Source organism: Haliotis rubra, unplaced genomic scaffold (assembly GCF_003918875.1).
Source record: "Haliotis rubra isolate DU_JTF1 unplaced genomic scaffold, ASM391887v1 Scf3, whole genome shotgun sequence".
Classification (NCBI taxonomy): domain Eukaryota; kingdom Metazoa; phylum Mollusca; class Gastropoda; order Lepetellida; family Haliotidae; genus Haliotis; species Haliotis rubra.
Genome location: NW_025766968.1, coordinates 2,227,290 through 2,242,934, shown reverse-complemented (window position 1 = coordinate 2,242,934; position 15,645 = coordinate 2,227,290). Strand labels below are relative to the sequence as shown.

Sequence of the window (15,645 nt, the reverse complement as noted above, 5' to 3'; positions counted from 1 at the left end):
TCACCTCACCTCACCAATGAAACCAATAAACATTTGTTCAGATTACAAATACACTAATACGGTGTCATATATAATAATTATATCGAACTCCATTATAGATGGGTTACGACCGCTTGTTGTAAGGGACAAATAACGGGATCAGGTTGACAAGCTCGTTAACTTGGTTGATGCATGTCATCGAATCCTACTGCGTGTATTGATGCTCATGATTTCAATCACTGGATTGTGTCGATTATTTACAGATCGCCTTTATACATGGAATAACGTTCAATGAGACCTATTTTTCTTATGTTAACAAGCCGGAATACTTGCCACGTTCTATGTAACACGTAATTAATCTTGTCAATTAATCTGTATAATTAAATATACAAAAAGGACAGACCTGACCGACACGGTGTTTTCCTGGTTCTATAAAGCGTGAGTAAGCTTTCAAAATCTTCCACAGATCAATATTGATTGGTATAGATACGTATACACAATATTTTCGTTCTTTAAAAGGTCCTTGACAATATCTCTTATACAACACGAATGCTCCAAATAATCGCTTTAGCCAAACAATCTCTTTTACTTGATCTTTCTATATACCACAAAAACTGAACAAATGATGTACATCTGCATATGAAGGCGAATATGAAGCTCAATATACAGAAACCTATTATGTCAATCGTATATGTTTGTAAATGCATACATGTTTGTATTCTATTATGTTAAAGTTAAAAAAGAAAACAGTAATAAAATTAAATTTTACCTGACATAAGGGGAAAAGAAAACCATATCGTTCAGTTGTTTTTATATTATGTTATATTTTGAATTGGAAATATCTGAAGTTATTGATATTATCTTAAAAATGAAATGATATGACGATCAGTCAGAACTTAAATAATAATTCTACATGTTTTCGCATAATGCACAATTACGAATGGGTATTTTTGACATCTGATCTTTGAAAATCAATAAATTTTCTGTTCTCAGCACAAATTTACATTTGAAACATGGTAGAGGTCGTGTGTTTGCAGATTCCTTTCTCAGCCCCGTCTTTAATTTAACCAATTTATTTTAACGCAAAATTCACCCCCGACCCTTCACAAAATGTTACAAAAATGGGATATGGTTGAACAGACATAATCAAATTTAACAACAGTTTCAATATTCTCATGAAGACGGGTGTAAATTCTTACAGTTCTGAGCGCCATTGATCTACGTCACAGAAAACCACCCCTTAAGTGTCGTTTCTTTTCAACAAATAAAGCTTACCTTCTACAAAGGCTCACGTCCAAAACAAAGTATTTTCTTCCACTTGAATTTCAAACAACTTATATTATCCCTTTCTCGAAATCTTACTCACAACATATCTCGACACAAAGACACATTTTCCTATGTTATGATTGCTGCGGGCGGTTTAAAACGCCGGATGTGAGTCTTTTTCCTTTTCTTATGTTTTTTCCTTCATTTCTATCTCTTGGTGTTCTTCAGTTAGGGTACTTTAGGTCGTATCTTCATCTCTGTCTGTTTCAGGGAGTAGAACTCAGACCCCTTCCACGTGTACCACACGACGCCGTCGGCATACTTGGAGCGCGACTGCGAGTACCACGCCGTGTGGAAGACGCCGTTCAAATTGCTGGAGTAACAGCTGTTGAACCACCATCCTCCCTTGTTTTCCGCCGCACAGTGCCGGGCGTGGAGGTCGTTGTCCACGTCCTCTGTGCTGAAGGCCATGTTGTCATGTAAATTCAACGAGTCACCTGCGTCACCACGGTAACCGTTGACATGGAGACGATAATGGTTGGCCTCACCCTCGACGGCGAAGACGTTGTACTCAGCATAAGCCTTGTTCCCTTCCCAGTCCCACATGTCTACTCTGAGGATGTACTGCTTCTGTTTGGTAAGAAGGTGGAGTAACTCGTTGCCGATGTAGAACTCGCCGTAAGGGTTGCCGAAGCCGTGTTTGTACTCCAGCCAGCGTCTGTTGAAGTTGAGAAGCCCGTCTATGCGACGCTGAAGGACAAGGTAGCCAGTCTTGTTGACCATTTCACAGTACACTGCTGTCATCAGTCGGGCGCCCTTCGCATGGATCTTATAGAGTCCATTCGTTCGGTACCCAGATTGGTAAATTTCATGGCAATCTGGGGACATAGAAACAGAAGTTCTTTAGAAATACGAATCAAGATGTTGTTTGTTAATTGTATAATGAAGCACGCCAACTAAATATTCCAATTATATTTTGGCGGTCTGTAAATAATCGAGTCTGAATCAGACAATCCAGTGATTAACACCGTGAGCATCGATCTACGCAATTAGGATACAATGACATGCGTCAACCAAGTAAGCGAGCTTGACCGCCCGATCCCGTTAGTCGCCTCATAGACAAGCTTGGGTTACTGAACCCGTAGCTTCACGGGTTACAAATAAGGAAAACAGTGAGTGAGTGAGTGAGTGAGTTGTTGTCTTTGTTGTTGCTGTTGATGTATACGTTAGAACGTTGAGTTGATCCCCCCCCCCCTAAAGGTATGATGCTTAGAAACATGCTCAGGAATAAGATTCGGAATCCTTACACATCCAAGGTACACAACTCTCCACTAAATACTCCTTTAACTTCGACAACATGATTCAATCAACACATTACACAAAATTCATACACAGTCTAACGAAATATAACAAGACGAAACCCTGGGTTGATTCCAAGCAAAACCTGAAGGCATTAATGTAGTAATTACGGATAATTTACGTTTGTGTTTGAGTGAAATACATTTTGATTAGGCACATCTTAGCGCAAATCATCTAAATTAAATCTTCTTTCCTGATCCAAGAGCAAATATACACAAATAATTATATTGCCGTGTATTGTAAGCATTGTCAATTTCTGTTTGCAGAACAAATGCTAGTTAATAGCTTCCAAGTACAACGTCGCTGAAAGCTGATAAATTGGTGCTGTCGGCTATATAAACACTGAAAGTATTTTCGCAATTCACGTAAAAGAGCACTAATCTTAGCATTATTACTTCCCGAACGCTGCGTCCGCCCTACGTCTGAAACCGACCGCTGATCGAATGGTGACTATATATAATTACAAACTCTTGGGAAACCGACTGTTTTAAACGATCAGTTGCCTTAACACACACAGACAGAAACAATATATGTTATTAGTCAGCTCATGTCCAGTTGATGTTGGATCAGAACCACATACTTTTCGTTCACTTCCACAGCTTCACTTCAGTGCATGGTCAGCGAAAAACACATTGCCTGAAGCAGATTTCTCGTTTATTATCATTAGACGTGCCAGATCAGACCTTAATTTGACGTTTTATTTTAGAAGGTGTAATTAAGTTCTTGTCGAAGTTGCAGAACCTTCAAAATCGATGACAATGCAGTTCCCAATTATTTTAACACTGTAATCTAGCGCGGAAGATCATCGCACTCTCCGATTAAGCAAGACGGATGACTGGCCAGTCAGAGTCGGCTTTAACTGTACACTATCGGTGATTGTATCGCAGAACTGTAGCGCTGATGAAAGCTCTCGACAGGAATGCATATGGAAATCATAAAAGATTCATGGGCAATTACCAGTGGTGTTTTGTGCATTAACGAACGTGGTGGTTTTGACATTTCAAACTTTCCAATATCTCTTTCTTTCAGAAGTAAAGGTTTCTATTCATAATATATATAATGTGTTGCTTTGTATTAGACCCAGACGGTTACAAATGGGTTTTTTAATTGGCAAAAAATCTTCCATTTTAGATATTTATGAACTGTGGGAGTGTGTGATGGCAAATTGAACATGCGAAATAGAATGTGGGAGACTTAGTGTTGTGTATTTTGAAACTAACAATATCGGGACAAAGTCACAAGTTGCGTTATTTTCTGATATGTATACTCATGCCAATAATATAGTAGTAGTTTATTATAGTGTCATGTGTTATAAATGATGGGACAGCATAGTACAGCATATAAAATGCAAACACCAGGCCTCGAGAGGCCGCAATGACACCTTAAAAAAGAATATTAGCAATATTTAAAAAGCGTATAAAAAATATGAAAAGATTGTTGACATATATACACACTTAGATACATACATAGGTACATATATAAATACTAGCAATAATGATTGTCACCCCCTTCAATTTTTTTCATTGGAGAGGGGTGTGGGTGTGTGTGGGGTTGGGGTGGGGGTGTGTGTGGGGTTGGGGTGGGGAGTGGGGTGACAACCATTATTGGCATGAGTATATAATTTGAAGACAATAAATTGGTAAGCACAAGTGGTTCTGATTATTCTTGTTCTTGAAACGTATACACTCAATTGTAAGTGACAGGTGTAGTGTTCCTAGGGTACATACGATCGAAATATATTGGCTTATCTCAAGGATACACTTTCACTGTATAAATAGTTTATAAAATAAATTGAAAACGAATGGAAGTAGAAAATATGTATCGAGGTGATTTTTGAGTGACTTTGGTGGCATTATACTTTGTCGTTTGATGCAGCCCACATACTTGTTTGTATATTCTCATTGATTTTATAACCTTATTAATAATAAAATCTGCAAAATAATGTAAAACAACAATCTTGTTATTCTCCTGTGACAAACATCATGTGATATGAACAATGATAATGGGTTCTCTTTTATCCATTGAACAAATATACCTGGTTCTCATGATACCCCCTAAGATGAAAACATATTACAAATGCGTTCAGGGCGGTGGGGTAGCCTAGTGGTTAAAGCGTTCGCTCGTCACGCTGAAGGCCCGGGTTCGATTCCCCACATGGGTACAATGTGTGAAGCCCATTTCTGGTGTTCCCCACCGTGATATTGCTGGAATATTGCTAAAAGCGGCGTAAAACCATACTCACTCACTCACAAATGCGTTTAACTGGTCAAACATTTACCAAATACATATACCAAATGCATAGATCAAGCCTCTATACTGGAATATTCAGTACAATAGACTCTCTATATAATGAAACCCTGTTAATCCGGAATGCATTGTCCGAAGTATGAATGATGGGTGTTAAAATGTACCCTGTCTGTGAGTGAGTGAGTGAGTGAGTATGGTTTATAGCAGTTTTGTTCTGTAAAATATTTCATTTAACCTATGTTAAATGTTAGGCTAGCAATATTCCTATAATTTCGGGACGGGGACACGGAAAATGGGCTTCACACGTTATTGCCATAAGGGGAATCGAAATCGAGTTCAACGTAACCAACGAACGGTATAACATCAAGGCCACGCCCATGCTCCAATAGCTTGTTAAATGTTAAGGGATGGAGTCATTCAAATGAGTCATTCGGGATTCGAACCCATACCCTCAGAGTCAGGCACCTAATCGCCAGCACACAAAGTCAGCCGCCTAACCCGTTACAGTAACTGTTATCTTACAAAGGGAAATGTTGTAAGTATGTAAGCAGTCGCGGAAACAATGTTCTTACTCTGAAAGGAATTCCTCCATCCCAACTTCACCGCAAAATATTAGATCTAATGTGTTGCGAAACTATCGATGTTCTCAAAATTTGTTACGCTGTCCTTGCAGACGGTAGCCCAGTCTCTTGCCACGCAAATTTGCGTTAAAGCCAGTTCAACGGCTCCCGACAGCTAATATCCTAGGTGGCAGGGTTAGAAAGCCAGGCTGAAGCCAGCGATCAGTGCCCCTTTAACATCTAATCTACTTGGGTCAGGTATAGTAATTGATTTTTTATCGCGCGGGGAGGGGTTGGGGGTTTGGTTGTTGGTGGCCATGACACGTGACCAGTAACTGCACATGTAGCGCCCTCCGTCGCAGTCGCCGTGTTGGAACGGATCTCACGGCGCTGTAACAATTAGAACCCGTCACAACGCCATATGAATGATTAGACTGCCGTCAGCCAATTCCAAAGAGAGCTGGTGAGAATAGATTCCCCACTATAGCGTCTGTCCCATACCTCCTTCAGGCGGTCGTGACGCGTCTGTGGCCCTTCCACTTCCCCTACCACGGGGCAATGGCTAATTGTGTCCGAAAGAACATGTGTGGGGACTATGGGGACGGTATCATGTCGCTATGTATGTCGAGTGAGTGAGTGAGTGAGCGAGCCAGCTTTGAATGATCCCCACTTTGGTAAAACCCACGAGCACGAGTCATTCGTAACTACTCGTGTCATTCCGGCAAGCCGGATCTTCTTGTAGGTCACGGAAGGGTTGAGTAGTTACGAATGGAGCACGGCTATGATGCATTCGTAACTACTCGCCTCTTTCCGTGACCTACAAGAAGACTCGTACCCCTATCGTACGCCATTATTGCCAAGAATCGTGGCAAACCAATCAAATCGCGCGTAGTAAAACGCATTTCGAAGCATGAAAAAGGCGGCACCTTTGAAGTTTGAAACTTCGCTAAACTATGCAAAGCACAATTTAAACATAAACTTTGAGCTAAAGGATCAGAAACTTTAAACACTGAAACATATTTACAAAGGGAATGACTGTATTGCTGTTTTGTCCACGGGATATAGGATATTCTAGGAGCCATGTTTGGAAATTCAGAGTTATCTTTCCTTGGCAATAGTACTAGACTATTTTAATCTCCATTCCCGTTTGCGCTTAGACAGGGCCCAGTCGTAAATATGGCCACGAGAAGGGTACCATTCGTAACTACTCGTGTCATTCCGGCAAGCCGGATGGCGTCTCGTACCCCTCTTCTTGTAGGTCACGGAAAGAGGCGAGTAGTTACGAATGGAAGGGTACGAGACGCCATCCGGCTTGCCAGAATGACACGAGTAGTTACGAATGGGGTATGATGCAGTCAAACATTTTCGGGGCCAACCGAGATTCGAACGCTCAAGGTTTTTGATGCACAGCGAATTGCCTTAAACAATTGAGCCTCCCGTGCCCTAGACTAAGGCTTAGTCTTTGAATACATGTATATATAATTTTGATAGTAACATTTAAATTGAAAAGGAGCCCTAGGGAGACCAGAGATTCAGAACTAGAGGAAATCTAGACTTGCTTTATTTAGGGCTTTAGCATTGCAGAGAGGGCTTGGCAGTAGGGAAAATAATGTGGTTCAGAGACTGTGAGACATACTACCCGTACCCCCACTTCGCGTAGTAGTGTACTATTCAATTATTAACTGTAAAGCAGAAAACGTTTAAATTGTGAAACGATGGAGAGGCGTCACGTTCCCAGTAGAGTGAGTGAGTGAGTTAACTTGGCCTTGAGCCCAGTGAAGAAATGTATTAGGAAAGCCCGAAGCAACCCATGAGTAGGTGAGTGAGTGAGTTGGGTTTAACACCGCTATAAAACAATATTCCAGTATCACGACCTGTCAGTTAAATTAGAGAGTAAAGCCCTAAATGACGCAGGCCTCTGACACAATAAAGGGAAGCAACTCTTCACAATGAATCACGGCATTAGATTGCCTACTTTACGACATACGATCATAAGAAGCGCCTTCAACAGTACATCTACGTCAGAACTATAGACCGGCTCCACAAAGCAATTTATGACGGTCGTAATGAATTACGCTCCTTACAATTTTGCCTGTCAATAACAGGCCCCTAAACATGCACATGCAAACAATAAGATAGTCTGGGGTTTTTTCTGTTCTTTTAGGACTGTCGCTTCGAGTGCGATTCTTTTGAAAGCCCATGTAGCTTTTGCGTCTTGACGAAGTATGATGGCGAAAACGTTTATCGCCAGTGCGGGTATAGTTTGACGGATTTTGAGTTAATCTTGGATTCGAACTCATGTTTGTCTCAATATCCATATAGTATCAGCGGATCACACTACTCGATCAATCAATTTGTGAGGTGAGGAGAGTAAAAACGGGATTTATCGTCGCACAGAAATATTTCAGTGAAATGGCGACGTGTCAAAGTTGATGGATGATGTCTGTCTTAAGAGTAATATGCTGCGGCAAAAACAATTTATGGGTTTCTCTGTCGTATGCCGTAAAATCTATATTTTTTATTTCTTTGAATAAGATCGATGTATGAAGCTGGGGTAGGTGGGATTGGTGTAATGCCACTTGGAGTGAGTGAGTTTGGTTTTACGCCGCTTTTTGCAATATCACGGCGGGGGACACCAGAAATGAGCTTCACACATTGTACCCATGTGGGGAATCGAACCCAGGTCTTCGGCGTGACGAGCTAACGCTTTAACCATCAGGCTACCCTACCGCCCCAATGCCACTTGGAGAAGTATTCAAGTTATATCACGGCATGACATCTTGAAGTGGAAGGTAAGAATGAAGTGATGCCGGACTGGTGAAACCACGTTAGTGACAGCCATGAGCCCGGATATAATGCTGGCAAACCTAGAAATACAGTCAGGGTAAGACTGGGATTCTGACACGCCTGAGTGAGTGAGTTTAGTTTTACGCTGCTTTTAGAAATATTCCAGCAGTATCACAGCGAGGAACACCAGAAATGGGCTTCACACATTGTACCCATGTGGGGAATCGAACCCGGTCTTCGGCGTGACGAGCCGCGAACACTTTAACCACTAGGCTACCCATCACCCCTGACTGACACGCCCGAAAATAACGAAATGCGTGCCCTAGCTAACATGGCCTCTTCTCCCATGACGGATATTAGTAATCATTCACATTTAGAAAAACACTCAATAGATTAATAATATCTGGCATATTTTAGACTCCTCGTAAACAACATATTTACCGAGAACACGTATAAAAGTACCAACCTCCAATACTCAAATCTACGATGATATTGATGACCTATCGAAAACAATTCTAAGAAACAGCATAATGCCCGTTGTTTTGTCTGACAACATACGTTAGACGGAGGATGGTCATTAAATATTTATGTCAGTAGGTGTGGACGCGTTCATCAAGAAGGCAAGTAACAATGGGAAACATGCCTATCCTTTATTCAGATAACGTCCGCACTGTGTTTAAGATGTTAACGTCACGTGATGATTGTGTACATCTAGCACCGATTAGCAGCATCGTGGAGGAACTTTACATGTCTAAAATCTTAAACCAGCCAGACAGTTGGAGGCATGTGTGATTGGTGTTTATTCCTGGGGGTGATAGATTGGACACCATTTTACACCATGCACAACATTGTCTTACACCTATATTCAAGTCTCCGACAACGTTCATATTTTTATATTCTTATCCCATTCTGGGAATGAAAACCTGTGGGAACCTCCTCCCTCAAACAGTCCACACCCACACAGTCTCCGAACTCACGGACAACGGTCATATCTTCATATTCTCACCCCATTCTGGGAACCCAAACCTGTGGGAACCTCCTCCCTCACACAGTCCACACCCACACAGTCTCCAAACTCACTGTCAAAACACATCTCCCACCCACCCACATACACAACCCACTGTGTTGACTTTAGACTAATCTTAATCTCTGAATATATATAATTTTGATAATAACAAACAAGCCCATTTAAATTGAAAAGGAGACAAGAGATTCTGAACCTGAGGAAATCCAGACTTGCTTTATTTAGGGCTTTAGCACTGCAGAGAGAGCTTGGCAGTAGGGAAAATACTGTGGTTCAGGGACTGTGAGACAGACTATGTTCACTTGCACACCTCCACAACCACACAGTGTTCACTTACATAAGTAAATTATGTTGCACATATATCAGTATGTAATGTGTATACATAACTTTACCATGCTTCACTTAAACATTAACTAAGTTGTGTATCTAAGGTATGTAAATAGTGCAAGGAACACATTATCATTAGTTCGTTCACGACTTTCAACATGAAACTCTCGATTTCCAATACAAATCTATTGAGAAGTCAGGGCTCCAGATAACTTTTCAACATCAGGAGTACGTACTCCTTATTTTGTCAATACAGGAGTACTGGAAAAACTTAAGAGTACATTTAGAGTACTGAATGGAATTTAATGGCGTATCAGTAATCTTGTGTTTGGTTTCATATATGCACCACAACATTGCTAGTCTTGTGTAAACAGGTCAATAAACAATAAAACAATACTTTTTCAGATAAATACGTCTGTAAATGATTCTAAGACCGTACACCATTGCTGTGGTGCGTATCTGCTACGTTTCCTAAATTATTTCCTATCGTATCGTGCAATATTTTTTAGCCGTACATACGCCGATATGGCCTTTATCTGGAGCCTTGGAGAAGAGTTACCTTACAGAAGTCTTCGCAAAGAAACAACATACGTTTGAAATGTACATATGTCAACTCCCTGTCTCCCCCGCCCAGCTCTGAATGTCCACATAAATGTTGATATTGCTGCATATTAAACAGCGTCAACTTCAGAATACAGAATACGTGTATTGTTAATTTGTTCCCTGTTGCCAAATGGAAAGACATATTAATTAGATATTATTCAGTGTAAATTTTCGTTTGAATCTCCTCCGGACATGGTACAAATGTCTTCCTGATGTAAATGTACACACATGTGTAAACACGTGCAAACGACAAGTACACTGACGTAAGTATATTTACACACGTAGGTAGACACACGCTGTCCGCTTCACACACATACGTGTACCTACACTCCCGACTAGCGCATACACACACACTGCCGACTATCAGATACACACACACACACACACACAGAGTTCACTGACGCATATCGACATCACAACGCTTCCACTACACACACACACTGCCGACTATTAGATATATACACACACACCTACTTCACTTCACATATCGACATCACAACACTTCCAACACACACACACACGCACGCACGCACGCACGCACGCACGCACGCACGCACAGTTTACAATCACGCGACATTCCAACACTCTCCTTCCACACATACACACACAGACCTTACAGTCCACAACCATAACACGTACCCCCAACACTCGCCACTAACACACTGCAAGTGTACACTACACACACACACACGCGCGCGCGCGCACACATACACACACACACACACACACACACAACCATAACACATCCCAACACTCTCTCACATCCTGTCCACACACACACACATCCGCATCCTGTCCGCGTGCGCTACGCACATCTCTCTCACTCATATTCACACCCAGTCCACAATCATAACGTGACATTTCCAACTGTTTGATCTGCATTCCCACACTGTCCACTAGCACACATCCACATCCTGTCCACCCACAGTGTCCACTACCACACATCCACATCCTGTCCACCCACAGTGTCCACTACCACACATCCACATCCTGTCCACCCACAGTGTCCTAAGCACCGCATCTAACCGCCAACCCTAACATTGATGCATGGATAATATACTATCCATCAAAAGTTTACACTCACTTAAAGCACTCACTATATACTACCCATCAAAGGTTATGTATATATATGAGGTTACATCGAAGATGAATTTCTCCACTAACTTGGGGAACCAACTGCAAACCTTATGCAGATAAATTGCACGAGGATCATGCATCAAATTGCAGAAAAGCATGTGCAAATATCGTGCATGTAGACAGCTGCGTTTTGGTGTAAAGTTATGTTAAGAATTCACCAATTTTCACTGAGTTTCATCATTTATTGAACTCATGACAATAAACTTTTCAACGTTACGAATTTGTTTTACAATACATCAGTTCATGTGTAAACAATACCTTTAAACAGAATGGAATATTTTGCAAAATTTAGTATACAACAGTAGACTGAAGAAAGTGGCTACATTTACACTAGTGAGTCTAAACTTTGATGGGTAGTATAGTTGTCCCAGGATTCGGGATTCGAACCCGAGTCAGGCATGACAGTCAAACACTATATTCTATATTCTACCACCGGTCTGGTTACAAAGATTAGCAGTACTTGTAACTCCAACAAAATGATCTTACACGGCTCCGAGCCAGTCCAGAATATATATGTTCCTTTAATGGATCTCACTCCGTCCTGACACAATAATGAAGAGAAGGATCGATGTTGTAAAGGTTGTTCGTGAGACAGTATAGTGCCTGGTGTCACGTTACAATCAACTGGCTTTAGTCGTACGCCCTACTTTACCTACCTGACTTACATTCCTTTTAAAATATTAACTGGGATTTATCATTGTTGTTGAAATTTGAACGCGGTTTGTGTTCAAACCCAGGGCTTATTCAGCTTTCAGTTATAAAATCCAAATACATTGTGTTCCTTTATTAGTGAGTGCATCAGTAATTTGGGTTTCGCGTCGTTTTAAGCAGTAATCCAGTTGTATCATGGCGTGGCGGCTTAATGTGGGTTGAGGGCCGACGTGGCGCAGGTTTCAGACGTTTAACACCTTTGTGAAACCCACGAGAAGCCCACAAACCATAATGGGAGCAAACCGGGATTCGAACTCATGATCATAGCTTTCTGGATTGTCAAAGGGACGCAACTCTGCACAGACGAATGTATGACTGGACGCCCTGTGACTTGACACGCGAATAAATGGACCTAGGAAGAGAAGTCTGACTACTTTAAACTTAAATCGTCCGCGGGAATGTAAATGACCATGGTTCCATTCCCTGTCTTTGTCATGGTTATATGTTAGTGGTCAGTGTAGGGTGGGCGTGGTGTTCGGTGAACAATGTGCAGGGCCCGTTAGGGTACAGTGGCACGAATAGAGCTGAAGGCGACGTAAATGGCACTCAATAATGGCTAATCCTCCCAAAGATGTATGTTCTGTTGTAATGTATAATTTGATGGTAATGCAAGGATTTACTGAATCAGATGCAACAGTAATTAGTATTTAGAAACAGACAGACCGGCAGACCGACAGACCGACAGACAGAGAGAACAGACAGACAGAACAGAACAGACAGACAGACAGACAGAATTAATTTTCATGCTGTAGGGGGTACACTTTGATTTTCAGTGGGGTCAATGTCGAACCACGGTGAAAACTAACAGTGAAAACTAACTTGTCTACCACCAACTTTTCCCTGTTATTCTCTTCAATGACATAGTATACAAAAAGACGTACGGGAAGATTTCTACGACTACAGTGCTACTAAGATGCAGGGAGGTATCTGGGGCAGTAATAATTACCTCTTGGGACTACATCGTCAGTGCTGGGGAGGTTGGATTCCAGTCTTTCTCGGGTAACTTCGGTCTCTCCTCCACGTCTCTCCTCTCGTCTCAGGGACTCGAGTTTCTCGCGGAATCTCGTACCATCGAGCTGCAGCTCGTGAAGATCCTTTAGTACCCGGATGTTACTAGTATGTAAAGTTGCTATTTCGTTCCTCATTTCAGTCGATTCAGATTTAATATCACTTTGTTCGTCTTTAATTCGTTTCAGGTCCCTCTTAAGACCAGACATCTCACTTTGGACCTGCTGTGAGCTTTGTGGGACCCTCCAGTCCCGACCCTCTACAGCCTGGATCTCTCCAGATAAAGATCGCATCACTTGCCGTAAGGACGAGGTATCGTTTTTCAAGTTGTTCTGTCCATGTTTCAACTGCAAATTTTCCCCTCTGATGTCGTCCATCTCCCGTTTCATCAACAACCATTCTGCCTTGAGGTCACCAACACTGTTTTTCATCATGCCAATAAAATCTTTACTCATTGATCGATGGCCCTTCCTCACAGAATCGTTTCTCGGTTCCCGACCACGAGCTTTTAAGCTAAAATAATCCATCTCAAGATCGTCAACTTTGCGATTAATGTCCTCCATATCCCTTCTCATAATATTTACCTCCGCCGATAGATGGTTGTGTTTCATCTTGGCTTGCATGTCGTCCAGTTTCATCTGCAGGAGTTCAGATTCCAGATGCGACGTAGAATTGTCGTACTTTCTCATCTCGTGGATCACATTTCGTTGAATCCGTGAAACCTGCGCTTCGGCGTAATTTGTGAAGTTCGAAAATTGCACCTGTAAATCCTTCACCTGTCGTAGTATATCCTCATCCGGGTGCCAAACGCTGAAAGTATAGGCACATCCGTTCTTATCAAAGATGGCCGACACAGCACTTCCGCCGATAGAAACTAACACAAAAACACACGTAACTAACATTACGAAAAGAGATCGTAAACAGTCTAGCATCTCCACCGAATGTGATAAACCCGTCTGTAATACATCCAACTGATAGTGGAGAATCAGGGCTCCCTTGCCGGGGTGTTGTACTATAAATAATGCAAGTACTTTTGTGCCAGTTCCAATTAATTATCACAAACACGCACGAATCGGAATCCTCATCAATAGAAGCACATTTTTACACGTTTTATTGACAGCTCCAGCGCATCTATTTCCCATAATGATCACCTTAAAGCCAATATTGCCATTTCCCCAATAGTCTTGTTTCAAAGCTCCACAATTTGCCAAACAGAAACATGATTAGCCAGCTCGGGGGCTCCCACCGAACGTGCAAGTTTCTTAAAGAAGAGGCTATGAGACATCAAATCCGTTCCGTCCCTGGCCTTTACATGCCGAGAGAATAATCGAATTAAAAATTGAGGTGTTTACGCGGTCTTCCAGCACTGAAGGCAGCAACACAGTAGATGAACACGCTATGTACTGGCGCAGTCTACAGCCAAGGGGAAAGGAGCTTAACAATCACAGAGCTATCACAGATCACAGACAATCTTAACTACTGAGAGGAGGCTGACCAATCACACCAGCCCGGCTCCCGTGGAAGTGCTGTACACAGCACACGCTGTGTTTAAATAATGGAGGACAATACTTGAGGGAGCTCTTTTTCCTCTTTTTAAATCAGATTGATTTTGTTGATTTTCAACCTCTATTCACACTGACAATGATTTATTAAAGATAACATATTGATTTGACGGGTTTAAACTAGCCTGGCCGATGAAGAAAATTTAAATCGTTTGTATGTGGTAAATTGCACAAAATGGTCATAAACACTAGTAATTACGCTTTACAAATTGAAGACAGCGACCTGAAATCTCTCGCTGAATGTATTTATGTCTTACGGAATTGATTTGCTGAAGTTAATGGGTAACACGATGCGTATTGGTTGTTGTGTGTGATCAAAGTTCCTGTAACAAAGCGATGTTGATTTTATTGTTCTAGAGATAAACAGCGCTTGATACGGGCGTCTAGTCTGTCTCGCAGTCCCTGAGCTACATATTTTCCCTGCTGCCCAGCCCTTTCTGCAATGCTGAAGTCCTAAATGAAGCAGTCTAGATTTCAAAAGATTCTGAATGTCCTTTCTCATCGGGGCTCCTTTGCAGTTTAAAGGAATTGTTTGTTTCTATCAGTGAGTGAGTTTAGTTTTACGCCGCACTCAGCAATATTCCAGCTATATGGCGGCGGTCTGTAAATAATCGAGTCTAGACCAGACAATCCAGTAATCAACAGCATGAGCATCGATCTACGCAATTGGGATACAATTATATGTGGCAACCAAGTCAGCGAGCCTGACCACCCAATCCCTTCAGTCGCCTCTTACGACAACCCGGATCTTCAAGGGTATTGTGGTTAAAGCGTTGGCTCGTCACGCCGAAGACCCGGGTTCGAATCCCCACATGGGTACAATTGTGTGAAGCCCATTTCTGGTGTCCCCCGCCGTGATGTTGCTGGAATATTGCTAAAAGCGGCGTAAAAGCAAACTCACTCAGTCAGTCAAGGGTATTGTTTCTATTAAGTATAATCCAGAAAGTAAGCGCACTGAAAACCCTTAAAATCAATAAAACCTTCAGAAACTTTGCATTTTTTATATTTGTGGCCACACTCAGGATATTACAGCTATGTTACGCTTGTCTGTGAATAATCAAACTGGACCAGGCAA

General features: G+C 41.8%; 1 protein-coding gene across 1 annotated transcript; it reads right to left on the bottom strand.

The window, feature by feature from the left end:
* Nucleotides 1–233: 233 nt before the first annotated feature.
* LOC124282413 (angiopoietin-related protein 7-like) lies at nt 234–14,457 on the bottom strand. Its single transcript, XM_046718396.1, has 2 exons — nt 12,947–14,457; nt 234–2,123 (listed from the first exon to the last, which is right to left on the bottom strand). The coding sequence occupies exons 1-2, from the start codon at nt 13,938–13,940 to the stop codon at nt 1,474–1,476; spliced, it is 1,644 nt and encodes a 547-aa protein (XP_046574352.1). The 5' UTR covers nt 13,941–14,457; the 3' UTR covers nt 234–1,473.
* Between the last annotated feature and the right edge of the window lie 1,188 nt (nt 14,458–15,645).